The sequence below is a fragment of the Tamandua tetradactyla genome, chromosome 17, assembly GCF_023851605.1.
Source record: "Tamandua tetradactyla isolate mTamTet1 chromosome 17, mTamTet1.pri, whole genome shotgun sequence".
Lineage (NCBI taxonomy): Eukaryota > Metazoa > Chordata > Mammalia > Pilosa > Myrmecophagidae > Tamandua > Tamandua tetradactyla.
In genome coordinates, this window is record NC_135343.1 from 42,961,044 (window position 1) to 42,983,420 (window position 22,377).

Below are 22,377 nucleotides of genomic sequence, written 5' to 3' on the forward strand. Positions count from 1 at the left end.
TCAGACACAAGAGTCAGTCACTGGGTTTACAAAGGTTGACATGGCCCCTGCCTTGGAAGAATTCACAGGCTACTCCAGCCAGACACACAAATAAATAATAATAATACAATGAGATACAAGCTTAAAAACAGGTTCAGACAAAATGATACCAAAAGAAGAAAAGGTAACTTCTGATGTGGCTTTTGATGGATAAATAAGCTTTTTCTAGGTGGACAGGAGGGAGGTGGCAGACTGAGGAGAGGGCACAGGATGGGCAAGGGATGATGGAGGTGGAGAAAGGCAAATCCACTAATGCAACACAAACAACAGGGCTTGGTGTGTTAACCAGTGAGTTCAGAAAATTATTCAGAAATAGCCAATGGGGATCAATGAAGGCTTTCAGCACGGAGAGACAGATCACAGGTTTAGAAAGCATTCTATGGCAATAGTGTAGAGCACGGAATGGATCAAAGAATGGAAACAATGAGCCAAGTAGGAAGTTTTTTCAGATCAGTGTGGTACGTGTACTACAGACAAATTCCCAATTTCTTAGTAAACATGCACCCACTCACCACCATATATACATTTACACACATACACATGCAAAGAATCACAACGACAATGGACTGGAGCAGACCTTGCCCACAAAGGTAAGCAGAACAAAGGGGAAGCATCACATACTTGGACTTATTGAGACTGGCCTCAGCTGCAGCTGCCTGGAGCAACTGGGTTGATTTGCTGGCAGGGACCCCAAAGACTGCACTGTGGGTGACATCACTGAGAATCCGCCTGTGCCCAGCCCGCTGGGTCTTGGGGGATGATGGAGGAGTGAGAGATCCAAGTTTCTGCCCCTGGATGGCAGGAGGAGGGGTTGTCTGAACCTTTGGCTGTTGTCTTATTGGGGCTTGAATCTGGTAGGAAGAAAGATGGAAAGTGTTCCCCCCAAAATGAAAAAGGAGTAAGAAACAGACAAACACAACAAAAAATGCCACATGAAAGCTAGCATGGGACTCAAACGGCTAGGTTTATATGACACCCAGAATAAAAAACCTGGGCTTTGACAATCTGACCTGCAACTTTGAGATTGATACCAATAAGGCATTTTCCTGGTATTTATAGACAAATATGAACCTTCATCAGCAGTAATATTCAGGAGTAGCTACATGTGATTCAACCCAGATCATAAGACTGCAGACGCTAACTCTAGCTCTAAAAATCTAGAATGTATCATAAATACCACTTTCTGCGTCCAGGGCCGTGCAAATGGCAGACCTTAAAGACTCTACTGCCATAGTCAGAAGCCACTGAAGACTCACCTCACCTAAAACACATTTGAGTTTCATGGTTTCTGTTAAGAGATTTCTGACTCTGACAGAACTGACACTACTTGTCAGAAGTGAGTCAGACAGATGTGATTAATAAATGGTACTGCTTTGTGCTGTTATTTTTTTTCCTTCTTTTAAGGCTCCTTATTTCATTATATAGGGTCTATAAGATCTATTTCTGTGGTAACTCCTGAGAAAATGTGCAAATGTACAGCATCAGGGCAGTGGAATTAACCTGTTCCAATCTTCAGTTTTAAAATGGCATTTAGAATACAGGTGACAAATACAAGGAAGAAAATGACGACGGTTGAGCTAATAAGATAAGCCTTGTGATGTAGGCCACTTTCAAAATGTGGGCAAACTGTCACCAGAGAACAAACAGGTGGGGTCATCCCTGCAGCCACTGGTTAGGCCTTAACCATAAGTCATGATTTAAAAAGGGGAATAAACAGAACGTAAGGCTAAGAAAGCCACCTAACCCTTTCCTTAACTCTGTCAATCCAGAGATAAAATGGTTTGAGATATTAAGTACCCTGGAGATTTAACTGTCCCTTCCCTCCAGTCCTTCATCTCAGATTAGAGAAACCAGAGTATCCAGATACCAAGGTCAGAATGCTTATAGCATGGCATTTTCTATCCTTATAATGATTCAGACTTGGAAAATTTATTGAGGCACGCTACATCTATGTGTGAGTATGTACACCAACTGTTTTCCCAATAGGCTGAATGACACAATAGAAAGTCCTAATGTTAATCAAACTGAGGTTTGAAGGGAAACATGAGGGAGAAACAGAGTGTTCTGCTAAGAAGACCAGAGCTCCACCTCTAAACTTCCTCCAGAGGTCCAGAGTCACAGGCCAGGACCCAGAGCGGCCGGAAGGGCTTTCAGGACAGGATTGGGACTTCAAGCGTTTCTTGGTGTTTAAGACATTCATTACTCTGAAAAGGATATTTAACTGTTGAGTCTCTTTATTTCGAAGACTTCCAACTATTTTGAAAACATTTTCTCCGTGTCTTACCTATGCTCCCTAGGCAGCACACTGAAGAACAAATGGGGGCCCCTTATCCTATTACAGCAACCTAGGAATACCAAGAGGCTCCAACTCTACATCTCCTCCTCACAACAAGCCTGTTAGGCAGCCAGTTTTATTTCCATTTAGAATCAAAGAATGTGAGAGTTGAAAGGGACCTTAGGGAACATGGATTCCAACCCTCTCACTTTAGAAGGGACGAGACCAAGGTCCAGAGGGGTGAATAAGTACTTGTCAAGGTTACAAAGTTAACTGGAGGCAAATCCTTATCTCCTAACTGACCTTTAAGACTTTCTTTCTGGCACCACGAGACCTCCTCAATCAAAGACAGAAATAGAAAGAGGGAAGTAGGAGAGAGAGACCACATGAGAAGAAAGCAGAAAGGTGGACTCAGGTGTCTATCTTGTTAAAGATATGTATATTTTAAACAAGATAGGTAATTATAAAGGGAGTATATGCACATCAGGGAAAGCAAGGTAAGAGAAAAAGTCCCCCAGAATTCTATTCTACCACTCTAATACAATTGCTCTTATATTTTTGGTATCTTTAAGTTTTTTTTCAAGTATGCACTTTTTTTGGCTGGTTATATCTCTTTTAACACTACTCCAGAAGCATTTTTCACATGGCTGCAGACTTCATAACTACGATTTTTAATGGCTGCACATTTGCATTCCTGAACAATTTAGGGTGTACCCATATTTTGGGCTATTATTACAGGATGTAATAAACATCTATGGCATATAGCCAATTTTCCTTTGCCAATTATTGCTTTAAGATGGCTGGAGGGCATTCTTTATACTTACTTGCCTCTCTAGATAAGCCCTGCCAAGGGTCATCAGAGAAAAGGATGGGTTAAAGCCAAGAAGCTCTTGGCTTCCAGCTGAAGCACAGTCTACTGTGCCCTCAACCTACCCCAAGAGCAAAGAGCCCAAAATATTTTTTCAGCCAGAGAACATGGAGAAGATTCATCATTCATTTCCACTAGAGGAAACTCCTTTATACAGGGGAGGCAGAAGGGAGCCTCATAAGAAATACAGACAGTTGGCACCTGATCATTTCATCACCCTGAGAGAGTATTTGTTATTATCCTTGATGGCAGATCAGCCTTCATCCATTCCTGCCCACAGCTCAGCTACTGTCAGTCTGCATGTCTTGGGCAATCACTTTCTAGCCTGGGCCTCAGTTTCCAAATCCATAAAACGAGGGGATCAGACTTGATATCATAGGGTAATTTTCTTAAAACTCTTTTTCTATCAATAAGAGAAACATTTTTTCTTGGTAACAAATACAGAATAATGCCTACCATACTCTGCAGGAAGACGGAGTTGTTTCAGAAAGGAAAGTATAACGACACTAATCATACATTTAAGAGAGACTTAAAAAAGACAATCTATTTATGGCACTGTTTCCTTGTGAAGGGATATAGGTTTTCTGGGTTAGGATGTGTGTGCCAGTTTGAAAGGATGTATGTATGTAGCCTAGAAAAATCATATTTTAATCCTAATCCCATTTTATAAAGGCAGCTGTTTCCTCTAATCCCTATTCAGTACTGTATGTTGGAAACTTTAATTAGTTTATCTCCATGGAGATGTGACTCCATCAGTGTGGGTATTAAACTTGATTAGATAGAGACATGTCTGCACCCATTCTATGAGGGTCTTGATTGGTTTTACTGGAATCCTTTAAAAGAAGAAGCACTTTGGAAAAAGCTAGAGAACAATAAGAGAGAAAGCCATGAGATTCTGAGAGAGCAGAGAATGTCACAGAACCACAAAGCAGAGAGTCCACCAGCCAGTGACTCTTGGAGATGAGGAAGGAAAACTCATCCTGGGGAGCTGGACAGGAAGCTAGCAGATGATGCCATGTTCGCCATGTGCCTTTCCAGATGAGAGAGAAACCCTGACCATGTTTGTCATGTGCCTTTCTGCTTGAGAGAGAAACCCTGAACGTCATTGGCCCTCTTGAACCAAGGTATCTTTCCCTGGATGCCTTAGATTGGACATTTCTTTAGACTTATTTTAATTGGGACATTTTCTCAGCCTTACAACTGTAAACTAGCAACTTATTAAATTCCCCTTTTTAAAAGCCATTCCATTTCTGGTATATTGCATTCCGGCAGCTAGCAAACTAGAACAATGGACAACAAAACTCTATTAGAAATCAATCCTCAGAAAGATGGCTTTTTACGTTTCCTTCGTTTGTCTAGGAGTTGGATTTCACTGGAAATAAAAGAGTAGTGATGATACTGTATTACAGCTGGGCATGTAAAATGTCTTTTTCTACCACTATAAAATTGGGCAGATAAGTAGAAAAATCTGTGTACAGAATAAAGGTCACTTATTAAAGGCCAAAGTACCATGTCCTCTTAATTTTCAGGATGCTGAAAATTAAGAGGACAACCAGGAGAGCATGTGGTTTCTGATGCTGTATTCAGTATCTAGAAGTGGACACGTTCAACTTCTAAATTGACAAGATGGCTCAAATAATTAGAGACTCCAGATGTTTCGGTGCCCAGAGGGATAAGGCCATGGTTCATGGGCCCTGAGGGTGCTGCATGGTAGACCTCGATGATGTGGCCAGTAGTGCCATCCAAGACAAAGAAATTAAACACAACACTGTCAAGATTCAGGGTAGAGGTGGGGTCCACGTGAACCTCCAGAGACCAAAAGGCCACAACGGATCAAACCGCCCCTTGAAGAAGTGAAAGGAACTAGTTCTAATCCTAGTTAGGTCCTTGACTACTCATCATGGCACTGACATTTAGCAGCTCTTTCTGCCAGCCTAATTTTAGAGTGATAAATAATGTTCATCTTCATCAGTAGCCTACAGTTATTTTTTATAAACCTCTAAATTTTATAGAATATCTTATCCTGTCTTTGGATGTGCCAAGGTAGGATTAAATATTTTAACCACAAGGGTGGGGAAGCACAACCGCCCTAGCATAGAGGCCCTGTCACCTGCTCCTACTGTCTCTTTCCTGCCCATTCCTAGCCCACCGTATGCATCTTTTCTGCTTTTGTGCTCTGAACCCTGGTTGACTCTTACCGCAGGCTCCTGGGCTGGGGGTGGCTGGGGGGCAGCAGCAGGCTGTGCTTGGGGTAGCTGCACCGCTGCCACAGTGGTCTTTTGCTGTAGGACAGCCTGCTGAGTCATCAGCTGTTGTTGATGCAGAGCTGTGGCCAGTTGCTGCTGCTGCTGCTGTTGCTGTTGCTGCTGCTGCTGCTGATAGAAGTTCTGTATCAGCTGCTGTTGAGAGCCTCCTTGGGATACCACAGGAAACTGAGTGATTGCTGGTGGCTGTGTTGCTGGATGTACTGTCTGAAACTGAGCAGAGATAGTGGCAAGAAATGAGGAGGTAACTATGACTGAGAACCTGTTCCAGACCACAGTTCGTAAAAGACAAATGTCCCAGTGACAACTAAAGCCAGTCCTGGAAGCTACAGGCAAGGATAGGTAGAAGTTTTTCAGCTAGGTTTGGAGACTCATGATGAGAGCCTCAAAGGCATTAAAATAAAAACAGCAGTACTTTACACTGCCAGACTCTACTACACCATGCTGCCTCCTGAACAGAATGGACCCCTGAGGAGATTTCTATGCCTAACCTGACAATATATCCGACTCAAGATGGTGTGACTCCACAAGCTAGAGTGTGACAGAAGCTGATATAAATGACCTTCCAATCACAGAGTCAGTTAGCTAGTCTCTATTGAGAATTAATCCCTTTTTTAAAGGGATTTAGAAGTAGCCAAGATTAAATGATTAAGGATGAAGCAACGCTAATATTAAAATTAAAAACCTAATTGTTAACTAAGCTATTAAGACTCATTTCAAATGTGGCCTCACTCTCTCTAAGCCCAACTCTGCAAGTGAAATCATTGCCCTCCCCCACTACATGGGGCATGACATCCAGGGGTGAAAGTCTCCCTGGCACCATGGGATCAACAATTCAATCCTGACCAAAAGGGGGAAAAGAAGTTTAACAAATAAGGTATCAGTGGCTAGGAGAGCTCAAACAGAGTTGAGAGGCTACTTTGGAGGTTGCTCTTACACAAATTTCAGTTAGACATTGCTACTTATAATAACTTGCCAAACTGCAACCAAAACCATTCTAGCCAATCCTAAAGAACACCTAGGGCAATATATAAGATACTACAAAGGTTCCATGCACTAGAATAACTTTCTAGAAACCTACAACCTCCAGATGGGACCTTGGGCCAGATGAATCCTGAAACCTAGAGAGGCCAGCCTTTCCAGAACATCAGCTAGTTCCATCTCCTGACCACTTATTATTCACAGACCTTCCAACATAAAAAAGATAGAATGGGCATAGCCCAAATATCCCTACAAAGTGGAAGAAAGATCAAAGGTAATGGTGGAGTTATAAAGAGAGGGTAGGGTTTAATAAACAAATATGACTCCTGAATCATTATATTGATATTTCTTTTAGTCTCTAGTATCTTACAGCAGGTAGGAGTAAAAACCTAAAATTGTGAAAGTGTAACTCACACCAAACTCTGGAATCTGTTCTATAACTAGTTGTTATGTTGTGCTTCCAACATTACTGGGTTTTTTTTGTATATATGTTATTTTTCACAAAAATAGAAAAAAGTGATAATAAAAAATACATATATAATTCCTTCTAGCCTCCAATGTTCTGGAGTAGCTAGAAGGAAAAATCTGAGATGATGGTATGGTAGCCCATGGCAAACTCTGGGATTTGTCCTGTAACTACTTGTTGAAGGTTGCTTTGAAAACTATTGCTTTTTTTCTCTTTGCTTTCTTTCAAGTTATAATATATTCTAAGCTTCCCTAAGGCAAGGGACCATTTCTCATATGTGTGTCTAATCCCTAATGCTAGTGACTATGTGCGAGGCACATAAAGTACTCAAATAAGGGTGTACGGGTGAACAAAAATCAAGATCTTGTCTCTGAAAATCCCAAATACTCTTAGTTATAGAGCTAACTGGGAGGATATTATTTGTTACTGGGGAAAAGTTAAAGGGTGAGCAAAGAAACACATGTCAAAAAATAGCTGCCTTAGACAATAGCAAAATGCTGGAAACAACCCAGTGTGTATCAACAGTGGACTGACTGAAAAAGTATGATATACGCTTTAGAGGGAACACCCTGAAGTTGTAAGTAGGAATGAGTAATTCCCACATATGGGATGCAGGAGACAGAATTGTGCAGACTTAACACTGGGAAATGTAAAGTTTTTATACATTCATAAGACAAAATTACATCAAAATTTAAAAAGCAATAACCAAAAATTAAAAGAAAATTGAAACAAACAAATCTGTATATCAAATTGGTGGCTAAACTCCCCGGAAAATAATGAACTAAATATTCTAAGGGTTAAAACGCTCAAAGACATCTTAAACTATTTTCAGTATTCATATTAATATTATCCTGAAGCTATAAATAAATTAAATAATGATGTCAATGTTGTTAGGACTCAAGATTTTCAGATGAAAAAAATATAAATACAAAATTCAAGAAGTTGAACAAAACCTCTGAAATCCCAAATCTGCATTGGGAATGGTTAAATTAAATTCATGATGTATATTCTCTTAAAAAAACAAAATCTATTTCCTAATTGTGCACTGAAAAGGCCTAAAAACAATTACCAACCTATTAGCAAGGGAATATCCTTAATACCAAGACTGTGGTCCTAAATACCATTTCCATTAAAAGGGAACAGAGCTCCTTGGAGAAATGGTTGATTCCAGGTCCAGAGCAGAATGAGCCTGGGCTAGCTTATTATACTAGAGAAGAAGTATAACTATCAAGCTACATGTTCAAAAGACTCAGGAGCTTAAAGAGACTGCAATGTGAAATAAGCCAGATACCAAAGGACAAACACTGTATGATGTCATGGATATGAAATAATTAGAATAAACTATCCTGTGGCGTTGTAATCTAGGGAACAGGGTAGGAGGATGAAAAAGTTTTGGTAATGGACGTGGTGATAGTAGCAAAACATTGTGGATGGAATTAACAGTACTGAATTACATATTTAAATGTGATTAAAAGGGGACATTTTAGGTTGTACATATGTTACTAGAATAAATTTTTTTAAAAAATCCATGGAACTGTACAACACAAACAGTAAACCCTAAGTTAAACCATGAGTTACACTTAATAGTATAATTATAAAAATGTGCCTTCATCAATTGTAACAAAAGTAACACACCAGTGCAAGGTGTTAATAATGGGATGGCACATGGGAACCCTGCATTGTATGTATGATTTTTCTGTAAACTCACTATTTCTCTAATTAAAAAAAAAAGAAAAGAAAAAAGGAAAAAGAGAGAGACTTCCATTGGCCAAAGTGGGAATAATTTGAGCACTAAAATAAATATATTTTTTAAAACAGCAATATATTGAAACATCAAATATATTAAAATCCGTAAGTTCATAATGATACCAAAAACAAAAAAAAAAACACAAACAACAACGACAAACAAATCAGCCTTATTGTTCACCTTTGGATGATACTAAGAACAAACTCATTATTCTGAAAATTAGTTAACAAACAGAAAGAGTTAAGCATTTATCCTGTCTTTCTGTACAAAAAAACAGTACCTCAAGAAACCAAATAACTGATGAAGAAAGTTCTTCCTAGAAAAAATTGCAGCCTCTTGGTGAAGAAGCAATACTAGAATAACACATTTTGCCATTCCAAATGAATGAATGATGTATAAAATGGTCAGCAATGGCTGCTAAACTGATAGGAGCATTAAACTAATGGATGAGACCAACAACACCTAAACCCACCATGGATTATACTACCACTAAAACAAAGGACAAACGGACACTACTTGCCTCCTGATACGATGCAATGGGAAGGACAAATACTGCCAAACTGAACCCAATACTAATCAAGCCTCCAGAAATCACCATTTTATATGGGTGACAGAGGAACATATTAAACGGTATCACAGGGATTCAATCAGCCAAATCCAGAATGTGGAAAATTCTACAGGATAAAAGACCCAGTCTCTTCAAGAAAAGGAGGAGGGTCTCTGCCTGGGACGTGACTCCTGGGGGTGTGGACCTTCTGGCAGCGTGGGACAGGGACCCTCGGGTGAGCTGAGACTCAGCATCAAGGGACTGAGAGGGGCCCTGGAATGAGCTGAGAATTGACATCGGGGGATTGGGAGAACCTTCTCGACCAGGGTGGGGAGGAATGGGGTGAGACTAGGTGTCGGTGGCTGGGAGATTCCGGGCTGAGTCGGGAGGCTGTCCTGGGGGTTGTTCTTGCACATTGGGTGGGTGTCACCTTGTTGTTCCGGATGTGGTGGGGAGGCTGGAGGGAATTGCCTGGGGGTGTGGAGCTGTGTTCCAGTGGCCATGTTTCTTGATGGTGGCTGAACGGTGGTGTGGCTCTGTGGATGCAGAGGCCTTGTGTCTGATGCTCCTTTTGTCTGCCGTATCGGCGGAGGAGTGGAACACATGGAATGGAAGTGGGTAATGGGGGGAACAAATGTTGGGATGAATTTGGTTTGGAATGCTCGTGGTAGATGGGGCAAGGGGTAGGGGGTATGGTATGTGTAACTTTTTTTCCTCTGTTGTCTTTTTTTTTCTTTTTCTGGATCAATGCGGGTGTTCTGAGGGATGATGAATGTGCAACTGTGTGGTGATGTTGAGGATTGCTGATTGTGTGTGTGGAGTGGAATGATATCTTATTGTTTTGTTTGTTGTTAATTTTTTTTTGATTGATAACAAAAAAAAAGGAGGAGGGGAGGACAAGAGAATTTATGGATCAAAGAGGACCATTATAAAATGGATATAGACTCATAATTTCAAAATGTGAAAAAAAACATGTGAAAACATAATGAAAAAAGATTAAGTAAATACAACATATGCATCTTGCTCAGATATGCAAAGCAAGGGTAGGCAGGCTCTGACCAACTTACCTGCTGAGTCTGGGCCTGCTGCTGCTGTGGCTGCTGCTGATAAAAAGTGCTCGCTGGCTGCTGTGCCGGCTGCTGTGGCTGCGGCTGCGGCTGCTGCTGCTGCTGCTGCTGCGGCTGCTGCTGCTGCTGCTGCTGCTTGAGGAAGAGTTGCTGCTGGTGCTGGGGTGTGGCCTGGGCCTGAGAGGAAGGCGGTTGCTGTGGGGTGGGTGGAGCCTGCGGCTGCTTGGGTTGAGACTGTGGTAGAGGTTGGTTGGGTGGGGGCTGGGTTTTTGGTTGGGGAACACTGGCTAAAAGGCCAGGCTGACTGCTGGGTCCTGCAATGAGAATAAACTCCATATAAGGGCTCAAAACTCTTTCAGACAAAAATGCCTTTCTTTCTTAACAAGGCCAAAAAGAGAGAGTGATAAGTGCATAGATTATCTCAAGATCCAAGTGCTCCTTGTCTTTGCACCTGTTCTGGCCCACCTGGAATGTCCGTCCTTCTTCCTGCTAAACTGTGTGCTTCACAGATTTTAAAACCAGGTTCAATAATTAAGGTCGACACTTGCCTCCTCAAGAAAGTCTTCCTTAATTCACCATAAAACTTAGTCAGTTATTCCTTTAGTCAGTACCCCAAGTATACACATAAGCAATTGGCCCTTGATGCTGCTATATATAAATACAATCTCTGCACCTGCTGGCTTGCTGCGTGACAAAGGCATTCCCTGATGTTTTACTTGGAGGTACACAACCCTAGTCTGGATGCCTGGCTATAAGAAGGTGGCTACCAAATTCACCAAGAGCAGCTTCCTGGTTGGGGAAGGTTCGGCTGTGTTTGGTTACTTGACAATACGGCACAGTCCTCACTATGAAACCAAGTTCTGTCATCTCATTAGAAATAGAACACCAAAACATGGAGGGGCGCTAGATACTTCAGGAGACATAGCATTAAAGAAACAATTCCTTTGTGAGTGTCAAAAAAAGAGCAGAATTTGTTTCTTTACAAGCAAAGAGAAGAAGCACATGGTAAAGAGGTAGAAATGGGATAAATGGACCAAACTACAAAATCAGGGCCAAAACTAGAAAAAAGAGAACATTCTTCAGTGGTCTTGGAAAGGCATCTACCCTTTTGCCAGTTACCAGCAATATAATTTTAGCAACATCCCATCTTCTTCTCCTCAAAGAAAGCCATTATTCCTTATGTGCCTCTCGATAATGTGATCCAGGACTCCTCTAACATCCTGAAATCACTCCTGCATAACAAACAGGCAGACCAAGTTTCAAACCAATCTAGTCACCGACCTGCAGCTTGGGGTGGGGGCTGAACTGTGGCCCTCTTTCGAGGTGTCAGGGCAGGCTGTATGGGAAGGATTCCTGGGTTTGGTTGAGTTTGCCCAGCTTTAGGCCTCTGGCGAGGTGCAATTGAAGTCTCTGTGGTGGGAATGGGATCTGTCAGTCTAGAATAGTAAAAGAAGAAAAAGAAGAGATTTATGTTAAAGTTTGGAAAAATAAGGAAGAGGTGGGCAGAGTCCATGATGGATTTGCATTCCCCTCAACATCCACCCAAACCTTCCATATTCACTCTATACGGACTAAAATGTTTCTTAAACTAATTTGATCTTGGCACCCTTTACCTATCACACCTCCTAGAATTTCCAAGGATATGCTGTGGGTGATGATGCCAAGAGGGATTTGAAGCAGATAGTTTTCAGATGTAGAGGGAACTCACTCCTGGTTAGAATTGGCTGTCAAAATGTTTTTTTTTCTCTAAAAAGGATGTAAATGAGTGAATCTAACAAGGCAACTTGAAGGAATAAGCAAAGATTTCAAGACAAAGAATTTGATGAGTGTGACAAGAACTCGTTTCCTTGGATATACATGCTCCCTTTCTTCCATAGTGTATAATTTTTAGCTGGGTGTATGGTCCACCAGAGTAAAAATCACATGTTCCAGCCTCTCATGCAACTAGGTGGACATTTGTGTAAGTTCGGCCAATGGAATGTAAGCAGATTGTTGTAAGGCTATTTCTAAAAGCCTTAAGAAATAACTGGTGGGTGCACAGGTTGTTCAGTGATAGAATTCTTGCCTGCCATACAGAGACTCTGGTTCAATTTCTGGTCCATGTTTCCCCCTCCCCACCTCCCCATGCCCTCCAAAAAGAAAGAAATATTGGTGCATGCCCTTTGCCTCTCTTCTTCTTTGGCCCCTCTTGATCTTGCTTCTTGGAACAAGGATGCTGCCATATTGGTCCATGAGGTCATAGCCACACCACAGGGATGGCAGAGCAGTGAGCTTGAAGCCTGGGTCCCTTAGGGCTCTGTGGAACAGAACTGCCACATCAGCCTTGGACTGCTTGCCACCAGACTTTGTTTACTTAGGAGAAAAAAATAAATATCTGCCTTGTAGAAGTCACTGTTATTTGGGGACTTCCTGTAACTCACAGCCAAACCAAATCCAAAGGAACATAGTTTCTTGTGATGGTGTGAAGCCCAGGTGCTAGTCTCCATTTATTTACTAGTGATCTACTAACTCAGACCAGAGTCAACTGTGCTTTGAAACGACACTTCAGGGAGTATAGCTAAGGTTAAGGACAACATTAACAAGCTTTATGAATATCTCCGAAATATATCTGGCATGGCCTACATGAAATAACAGAAAGCGAAACGGCTGGCCCCATGTCCTCCTCCATGACATATCATCAAGGAATGTCAATTCTGGACCCAGAGGCTTTTCTGGTCCTGCTAGAGGAATGCTCTTGTGCTAGGTGGAACAAGGTAATATTAAAACTATTACATTTGGAGAAGACTGTAACCTGCTGTAACCTGAAGAAGGGAGGTGGGAAGAAAAACGAAACAGATATGGGAAAAAGGTCTAAGAAAGATAAAGCCAAGGGGTGGGCCATGGTGGTTCAGCAGGTAAGAACGCTTGCCAGCCATGCCTGAGGACCCGGGTTCAATTCCCGGTGCCTGCCCATGTAAAAAAAAAAAGAAAGAAAGATAAAGCCAAGGATGAGGGAGGTAAATAGCCTTCTGTAGAAATCCAAGTGCTAAGAATGTCCACACTGATCTTCTTCTGAAGGGAACATCTTAGATGGGATTTGGCTGGAAGATGGCGGCAGCTGTGGAGATGACACTGCTGGAAAAAGCACCGAGGCTGAGTAAAGGGAATAAATACAGCACTCAGGGTGAGTGCCAGATTCCAGTACTTCAAACAAACACTGGTCCCAGTACAACAGAACGGACTACTATAGCAGCTCATCTAGTCAACCAAGCCAACAAAGAGTATTTGCTTGGGAGTACTGCAGAAGAAAAAGCAATAGTGCACCAGTGGTTAGAATACAGGGTAACTCAAGTAGATGGCCACTTCAATAAAGATGATATCTGCACTCTGTTAAAGGATCTTAATTCATATCTTGAAGATATTGTTTACCTTACAGGTTATAACTTTACCTTAGTAGATATCCTACTATACACTGGATATTAATGCTTTATAGTTGACCTGACAATTCAAGAAAAGGAGAAATATCTTAATGTGTCTTGTTGGTTTTGTCACATTCAGCATTATCAGACAATGTCTGTTTAATGTTGTTTTCATCAAAAACAGACTATACATCAATTCCCATTAGAAGCTATTCATGCCATATAGAAGAATGATTAAGAATGTTTTAAATGGAAAATGTACTCTGGACCACAAGATTAACGTAAACTGATGAACAATCATTTTTACTTGTTGAAGGAAAGGCTGTTGTTTTTGAAGTATAAACTTGAGTCTGAATGTTTTCTTTGTTCTTTAGTTGAAATTTTGCAACTTTTTATGTAAAAATTCGAATGTCAAAGAAACGTGAGTTGAGATCAATTTATAAATTACCTTGTTTTACAGATGAAATTTATTTTAATAAAAGTTGCATATCACTGGGTTAATCTTAAAAAAAAAAAGAAACAACAGGATCTGGAGTCAAAGAAAACTCTATTTGAGCTCCAGCTCTCCACCAACTAACTGTGTGAATGGGCATGTCATTTAAGAAAAATCAGAGGTAGAGAAAAGAGGATTATAAACATTTTCGTGGACTACCCCCAGAATCTGCCATTTGGAAGGGGTGGAAGCCATCAGAAAGTGCCTTGCAGACTTTCAACTATGGGAGTAAAATTGACCTAGTGCCCCAACTGCAATTCTCTGAAATCCACATCCACATCTGTCCAGGGGCATGCATCCCACAAGTTGTTTCCAGCCAACGACTGAGTGCACAGAGATACAAGGTAGGCCCATCGCAGGAAACAGTGGATTCCTCTAATGGCCAGCTCAGACTCGAGGACTCCTTGACAGCTTCATCAAACCTTAAATTTCATGCCAGTCTATCTTGTTTCTGCCCAACCTTCCCCTCCCTCTCTCCAGTCAGACTTGCCGCTGATGACTCGCCCAGCTTTTCCTAGCTCTCTTCCAATTTTCTCTCACATGAGCATGTCCCCTATTAAAATCCTCGCTGTTTAACTCTCTGTGGCATCTGCTTCTTGGAAGGCCCCTGGTGATACAGGTGATTAGTTAAGACCCATAGGGCCTTTTGCTGTTGGTAGACTCCATGCTTTTAGGATTAGGGTGGTAGTGAAGGAGTCTATTAACACAAGCCAGGGCCCATGTTTAGGACACCCTTGTAGTAGGGAAAGCATTTAAAGTCTGTTGTTGACTCATCTGTGAAAGCCCCTGCACTGATCCCCAAGCAAGGGAAGCAAACAGCTGTACAATTCTTGATTCTCCTTCAAATGTAGATCAGAATATTTCATTATACTCCTTTTCACAGTCCCACAAAGAGTTTTTGCCTGGGGGAGACAGAACTTGCTTTTTTGTTCCATGCAGCCTCCGGGTCATGATAGTACAAGAACTAAGAAACACAAGACAAACTCCCCTGCTACTGCACAAATGGAACAGGATGCATGCTTACCCAGGCAGACCTTACCTGGCCTTTGGCTGGGTCTTTTTTGCAGCTGCCTCACTGGCTTTTACAGGTTCAGGAAGCTTTGCAGGAATGGGAGAGTTCTATAGAATTGAAAGGGGAATAAAAGGGACGTCACCAATCTCTTCATAAAATAATAAGCAGGAATTCTAATATGTGGCTAATAGAAACGCATATTAGGGTCTTCCAGAGCCGTTTCCTGGCCTGATCTCTGGTAGAGAGAAGGGAAGTTAAACAAATGCATATTCTACCAGCCTCACACACAGCCAGAGAGGCAAAGTGTCTGGGAAGGGGAGAGAGCAGCCTTGTATGCAGCTCACTCCAGCCCCGCTTCATTCTCCACCTTCTGCAGGGGTGTCAGGTCCTTGGGACTTGATTTCAGCCCCCTTCTCTTCCTACAGCACAGCTTAGAAGTATTGCTATGAAAGGAATGGAAGAGATGCCTATAACACATACTATTTAAGCTTTACTCCTAGCTGGGTTGCAGAGAAGTCAGAGCTGACTAGTGTGCCAAGCCGGGGTGCATGCAGTCTCTTAGGTGGAATGCTGGGAGAAAACAATGGACACCTTATGTGTTTGGTTGCTCAGCCAGCACTCTTGCCCAATATACAAAGCACCACTCAGGCAACAAAGCAAACAGAGTTCCTCTAGCTTGGACTGTGCACCATCCATCTAATATTGCTTCTTGAGGGAGTGCCAGCTGTCCCTAATCACAAAGCAACAGCTTAACACCAGTGGGCAACTACCAAATGACATGAGACCTGTGGCGAAGTTTACTTCTCTTAAGGAAGATACCAATCCTAATGCTTTCGATTGTGTTTCTGTTGTTTAACTTTATGAATGGAAAATAGTACAGCAAAAGAAAACACGTCACATTAGATAACTGTACAGGTAGCCCCTGTTTTCATCTGGGAAACCTGACAAACAGAATACCAGTTACAAAATGGGCACTTAGGAGGGAACTTCCATTTCCTTCATACCTAGAAAACTTCTCATAGCTTCTTTTCCTCCTAAAAGACATTGTCCCCCAAGTGAGGAGAGTGGGGAAAAGAAATGTGGGGAAAAGAAATCTGAGCTTGCCTGGAACACCCTTGCTCTATCTCCTTTGTGGAAGAGCCCACCTTCAGGATTCAGATATTTGCCGCTCAGTCCCGTGGATTTATTCTTAGGGAGCCTGTCTGGTCAAGCCATGTTCTCTGACTCATTCTTGTTAGTAAAAAAGCTAATATTCTGAGCTCTGTTTGAATGATTCCCACATTTGATTCCAAAAGTAAGAATGAAAGAGGAGTGTTCTTCATCATATCCTCAATTTCCAAAAGGGACATCAAAAGTTCATTATTTTAAACTCATTACACTCTCCCCTATGTGGGACATGACTTTCGGGGATATAAGTCTCCCTGGCAATGTGGGACATGACTCCTAAGGATGAGCCTGGCCCTGGCATCATGGGATTGAGAAAGCCTTTCTGACCAAAAGGGGGAAAAGAAATGTAACAAAATAAGGTTTCAGTGGCTAAGAGATTTCAAATAGTCAAGAGGTCATACTGGAGGTTATTCTTACACAAGCTTCAGCCAGATATTGCAAATTGTCACAGTATGCCAAGCCCCAACCAACAGTATTCCTGAGTACACTAAAGAAAAGTCAGGGCTCTATTTAAGACTCTTTAAAAGTTTTACTTATTAAATTTATTTTTCAGAAACTTAAAACCTCCGGATTGTTCCAACACTAGATAAACCCTGAAACTTAGAGGTACCAGTCTCTCCCAGAACACCAACTAGCTGCATTTTCCTACCCCATAATGTTGACACCCCTTTCCAACACGAAGAAATTAGAATAGTCATTACCCAAATCATCCCTGAAGATTGAGAGAATGATCAAATGAGAGGGAGGAGTTGTAACCGAGAAGACAAGATTTAACAAATGATTATGACTACTGAATCATTATACAGATGTTTCTTTTTAGTTTTCAGTGTATTAGAATAGCCAAAAGGAAATACCTGAAATTGTGGAACTATAACCCATACTATACTTTGAAATTTGCTCTATAACTACTTGTTAAACTATATTTTGAAATTTATCGCTTTTCTGCATATGTTATATTTCAGAATAAAAGAGTTTTTTAAAAAAGTTATTTATTTGAAAAGCTAGCAAGAAAATTTCAAATTAGAACCTAGCTTATTATGGCATCCATTAGTAATACAGTCAAGAGAACTGTATCATGAAAAATAAGGCAAAATTATAAAAAGGATGTTTGCAAGCATTGTACTTTGAAAACTAAGTATAGAGCTTAGGCTTCTAGGGATGGCCTGATATGTGTGAAGAGGGTATAAGAAAAGAAAGGTAATTTACAGACGGTCAACAGGAGAAGCAAAATCAAGGAAGCTCTGTTACAAGGAAGGAGGAATGGGACAAAGGCTATAAGTTCTAATAGACATGGGTGCAAATCCAGAGCCTTGTATCAGAAAACACCCCGCCTAACTACTACAAGGTAAATACAATGGGTATTTGGTGCTCAGTGAACTGTAAAAGTTGACAAGACATGAAGTTGGTCAATCTTCATCCAAAGTGTTCACTCAGTCCCCAGGGCATGTTTTTTTTTTTCAGTGCAATTGCCTCGTTTTTTTAATTAAATTCCATGGGAAAACTGGATTACCTTTATAGCAATTGCTTCATGTTTAGCTTTGCCTGAATGCCCCTTAGTAGATAAAGCAAGTGACATTAAATTCATTTACAAAGCTAATTAACAGCCCAAGAACTATAAATGGCAATTTGATAATGCTTATTTCCCTTAAAAAGCACCATTCACATACCTGTACATTTGGAATTGGACATTCTTTCTTGAGTAGTTTAAATGAGAAGTAGGAGACCTGGTAAATATCTGGCCTTTTGTCAGGGTCTGGTTCCAACATATACCCTAAGACAAACATATTATCAACTTATTTAATAATATCCTAACATTAGCTAGGAAGCATGATTTCCCCCTCTATTATCAAACTTTTATTATCTAAAAATTTTTAGCCCTTACAAAGGTTAGACAGTATAATTTAGCCCTTTTCTTCCCCTCTAAGAAAGGGAAGTCTGAACATTTCTAAAGTTCTTACTATCCACAATAAAATAAAGTATTTCAATTGTAATAAAGATACCTGAAGTTCACAGTCTGTGCTTTGCACAACACAGAATCCAGCAAAGCTAATATCTTCATATTCTGATACGTAGGAGGCCACATGGTCCTGCTTATGACTTCTTAAGTTCTTACTACTATGCTTAACAGATTGTATTCTTGAAAATTGTAACCAAAACTCAAATTTCATAATTTACTTACTATTCTTCTGTTGCAGATATTAGCTGGTTTCTAGTCTAAAAGAAATTACAAAGTCACAAATATGTATCTCCTTTTACTGTAATCTATAAATCATCTGTCTGTTTCAGGACCTTTAAGCTTTTGCTCTCTCCGAAGCCGGAAAAAAAACCTCAGGAAAAAAATTTTTGAGAAAACACATACACCTACCCATATGCATACAAACTGCAATGCCAAGGCAGTTTATTACTTAAGTAGTAAAGTGAATGTTTCAAACACCAAGTTCAGAAAAGATCAGGGAGGCTGCAGCCTTTGTGAAGCCTTGGAGAAGAGGCAAGACTTGAGCCTATCTTTGAGGGCAGGGCATGATTTAGTTAGGCAGGAGAAAAGAGGAAAAAACATTCCAGGCGAAACAGCAGTCTGCGCAAAAAAAAGGACTTGAAGAAAGGAAAGAGGATGCTCTGTTACAGGAGAACAGGGGCTGGAAAAACAGGGTAGTGAATACAGGGAAATAAGAGGCAGGACAGAACCAGAAAACGAAGGATCTCACACACTAAGAAATTTGGGCCCTCGTGTAGGACTACCGACAAATCAGAGAAGTTGAATGAACAGGGACATAGGAACGTGGTGTTTTATAAAGTAAATCTTGTAGTGAGCGTGTGTGAGGCGGACTGAAGAGGCTGGAGAGAGGCTACTGTCCAATCCACTAGGATAGGCATGAGCTGGCAGGGTCTAGGCATATTATGGTGACAGTGCTGAAAACAGAGAAAATGTAACGGAAATGGGAGAAACCCCCAAAGAAAGAATTAACACAGCTTAGGAAATAGTTGGGTCTTCCCTCTTTCTCACTAGTTAGATTCAAAGAAAACCTTATAGTTCATTCATCCAGGCTTAAATGGTGATATCACTGACAGAACCTGAAAAGGGGAATGGGAATCTTACAGTGGGAATAAAGGGGAGGGGAGGGTGGAGCAATAACAATTCATTTTAGATATATGAGTTTAAGGTGACAGTGAATCTTGGAGTCATTTGTAAACTGAGATAGCTCAGAGCTTGGAAAAGATGGCAATATTACATCCAGCAAGAGTTGTCTTTTCCAATATGAATTTACTGTCAAAAATTAAAAAAAAAAAAAAGAAAAAGAAAACTATTACCAAAAAAGTCCTACATTCTAATGTCAAATTTGACCACTTTTCATATTTCTTTCCAACCTCATTTACATCACTGCAATTCCAGCAGAAATAAAATGCTTTATCTCTGAAAACAGTCCAACAGTCATTAAATGCCATGCTCCATTCTTTTAAATACCCTCCAGCCCTTTTATTAATAAATTGTAGAGGTCAAATGATAAAACAGGTACAATGGAAACAGTGTGGGTAGCCACTTAAAAGCTATGATTATTTCACCTTAGGTAAGTTACCTATATTTTATGAGCCTCAGTTTCCTCATTTGTATAATGGGTATAACTATTTTTAATACATAAAGGATTTTAAAAACTAAATGAGGTACAAGTAGGCCTTCAATAATTGTCAAATGCTCCACCCTACTTTTGCTTTTTCTATCATTCCCCAGTGTATCCTCACCCAGGGATGAAAATGGGTTATTCAGGATTTATAACCCAAAATTGTTAAAACTTAGATGCTAAATGTCCTGACCAATGAGTAAGATGATAAAACCTTTATTTCTTTAGCATCTTAGTAGAGGGGCTTGTGAAAAGATTACTTACTCTGCTGTCTAGTTAATAAACACTAGTATATATACTTGCTACAAAGATACAAAAGAGAGTTTTTAAAATAATTTTTTAATAATTTTAATTTAAAATTATTAAAGATAATTTTAAACAAACAACTGTGCTGAGATGCTTTTTATCAAAATCCAGTGATTACTAATGAGAGGAAAAACCTGGTTCCATAGAGTTATACAGTTTTGATTATGTATTCACTCCAGCCAATGCATTGCAACCATTTTGTAAAGGCAAATTTCTTATCACTTGATGAGTCAGCTCTTCTCTTTTTTCGTTAACAGAGCTTCCATATGGACTGCAACCAAACCCCACAGTACTCTACTGCTCAAAGCCATTAGGATTTCTGCTTAGCTGGTTGACTCAGATGTGAAATAGAGTTTAGACTTCCAGTGCAAGAACACACCACTCTAACTAGACACTGTTATAATCATTCCCAGCTTTGAGTTCCTAAACACTACCAATTGATTTCTTCATCTCTGCATCCAACCCATTACTGCTGGGATCTAATTCCTTACTCTATCCTCCAGTTCAAACCCAGAGATTAGAGATACAGAATGAAATTAGGAAGTTGAAATACTTACTAATTAGGCAATGCATGTCTTGGGAATATCGAGAGTTATCAGGAATTGTGAAGTTCCCATCACAAATTGCCACCTGACTCTCTCCAAATGGCAAAGTGAAGTAGCATAATTTATACAACAAACATCCAAGAGCCTACACAAATAAAGAAAGCAGATTGCTCACTAGTGGCGTATTTACCATCATTGCAAATGGGTCTAATGAGAGATACCGGCGATTCTACATTTATTTACAGATATATTAAAAATATAATAATAATACACTGTTAATCTATTAGAAACTTGAATGTAGAACTCAATGTCACAATTTAGCCTGAGTTACATCATTTCTACCAAATTGTGCTAAAAAAATAAACAAGTATTTCAGCTGTTTTTATCTTAAGAACTAATAACAGATATGTAAAAATCACCTAAATAATGGGCAGGTCACTGGAATAATTTTTACAGAGCTCTGAAGTAATAGTCTGTGACATGTTTTAGGAAGCAGTGGTTGGTCCCTGACTTCAAGAATAACTCCAAGAGATCAGCAGAGACTGATATGGTACAGTGGCCACCTGTGAGTAACACTGTCTAGATTAAATGAGGGAGTATATAATCAAGATGGCTGATATCTGAGATGCAGATAGATTAGTTGATACCTACCCAAATGTCTGCCTTCGTGGTGATGATTTTGCCACTGTATAGGTTAACCATTTCTGGTGCTCGGTAGGACAGCGTTGTGTATCTGCAATACAGAGATTCTTATTTGTTTTTTAGTATCTCAATGTGATATTTAAAAACCAGGGGTAGCAGAAATACTTTCCTTTATATATTAATAGAGTCCAGGTTCCTGGGAGCAAACTGTAGAAGACAGTATGAAATACTAGTACAGATTAAATGAAAAGTTGTCCTTGCTACAATTATGTCATCAGTTTGCCAAGTTAGGGCCTTGCCAAACCTATCACCCTCCAGCAGCAGTCCTTTTAAGGACCCAGGCACTGATATGTTATTGTATATTAATTCTAAAAGCAACTTTTCTTGGGTCCTCAAATGACAAAATCCCCTGTAAATCTTTATTATCTAAAATTATATTTTGTTGATTTGTTTTTAGAAATAGTAATCCATTTAAATATGACCCAACACAGAGACATGTAATGCCAGCTGGAATGATCTGGAGAGCAGCAGAGAGCAGGACCCTGACTGGAGTGGAGGGGTGGAGGAGATGAAGAGCTTCTGATCTTTCCTCCTGGAATAGGGATGAAACAGGAAGCCAATTTCCCTCTGGCTTAAGAAAAGAATTATAAAAATGCATCCTCAAAGTGGGTGCCTCTGTGCTACGGAGCACGTGACTTGTGCTGCTTGAGTTTCAGTCCAGATGGGACTGTGGTTAAGAGTCCATCAGGGACTCGGACTGCAAGTCTTGCCCTTGGCTTTGTTTTCTGAGATGGTGCATGAAAGGAGGAGGATGAGGATACAGGTGCACATGCTAGTCTGCTGATTTACAAGTAGTAATAGTAGGTGCTGCTGCCTACGAAAAATCCAACACTATGGACACCAGTGGAAAACAGATTAGGCTCTTACAAATAAAAAGGAGCTT

General features: G+C 40.4%; 1 protein-coding gene and 1 pseudogene across 9 annotated transcripts in view; one reads left to right on the top strand and one right to left on the bottom strand.

The window, feature by feature from the left end:
- The window catches only part of AAK1 (AP2 associated kinase 1), a 205,646-nt gene that overhangs the window by 52,876 nt on the left and 130,393 nt on the right, over window positions 1-22,377 (bottom strand). For all 9 annotated transcript variants that reach the window (XM_077134454.1, XM_077134450.1, XM_077134449.1 and 6 more), the window contains exons 7-14: window positions 21,444-21,525; window positions 20,805-20,937; window positions 17,992-18,095; window positions 15,185-15,264; window positions 11,536-11,690; window positions 10,255-10,568; window positions 5,381-5,659; window positions 661-890 (exon numbers count right to left, since the gene is read on the bottom strand). In XM_077134454.1, the coding sequence (XP_076990569.1) occupies window positions 661-890; window positions 5,381-5,659; window positions 10,255-10,568; window positions 11,536-11,690; window positions 15,185-15,264; window positions 17,992-18,095; window positions 20,805-20,937; window positions 21,444-21,525 (1,377 nt within the window). The remainder of the gene's footprint in view (window positions 1-660; window positions 891-5,380; window positions 5,660-10,254; window positions 10,569-11,535; window positions 11,691-15,184; window positions 15,265-17,991; window positions 18,096-20,804; window positions 20,938-21,443; window positions 21,526-22,377) is intronic.
- Window positions 13,342-13,858, top strand: LOC143660952 (eukaryotic translation elongation factor 1 epsilon-1 pseudogene; annotated as a pseudogene).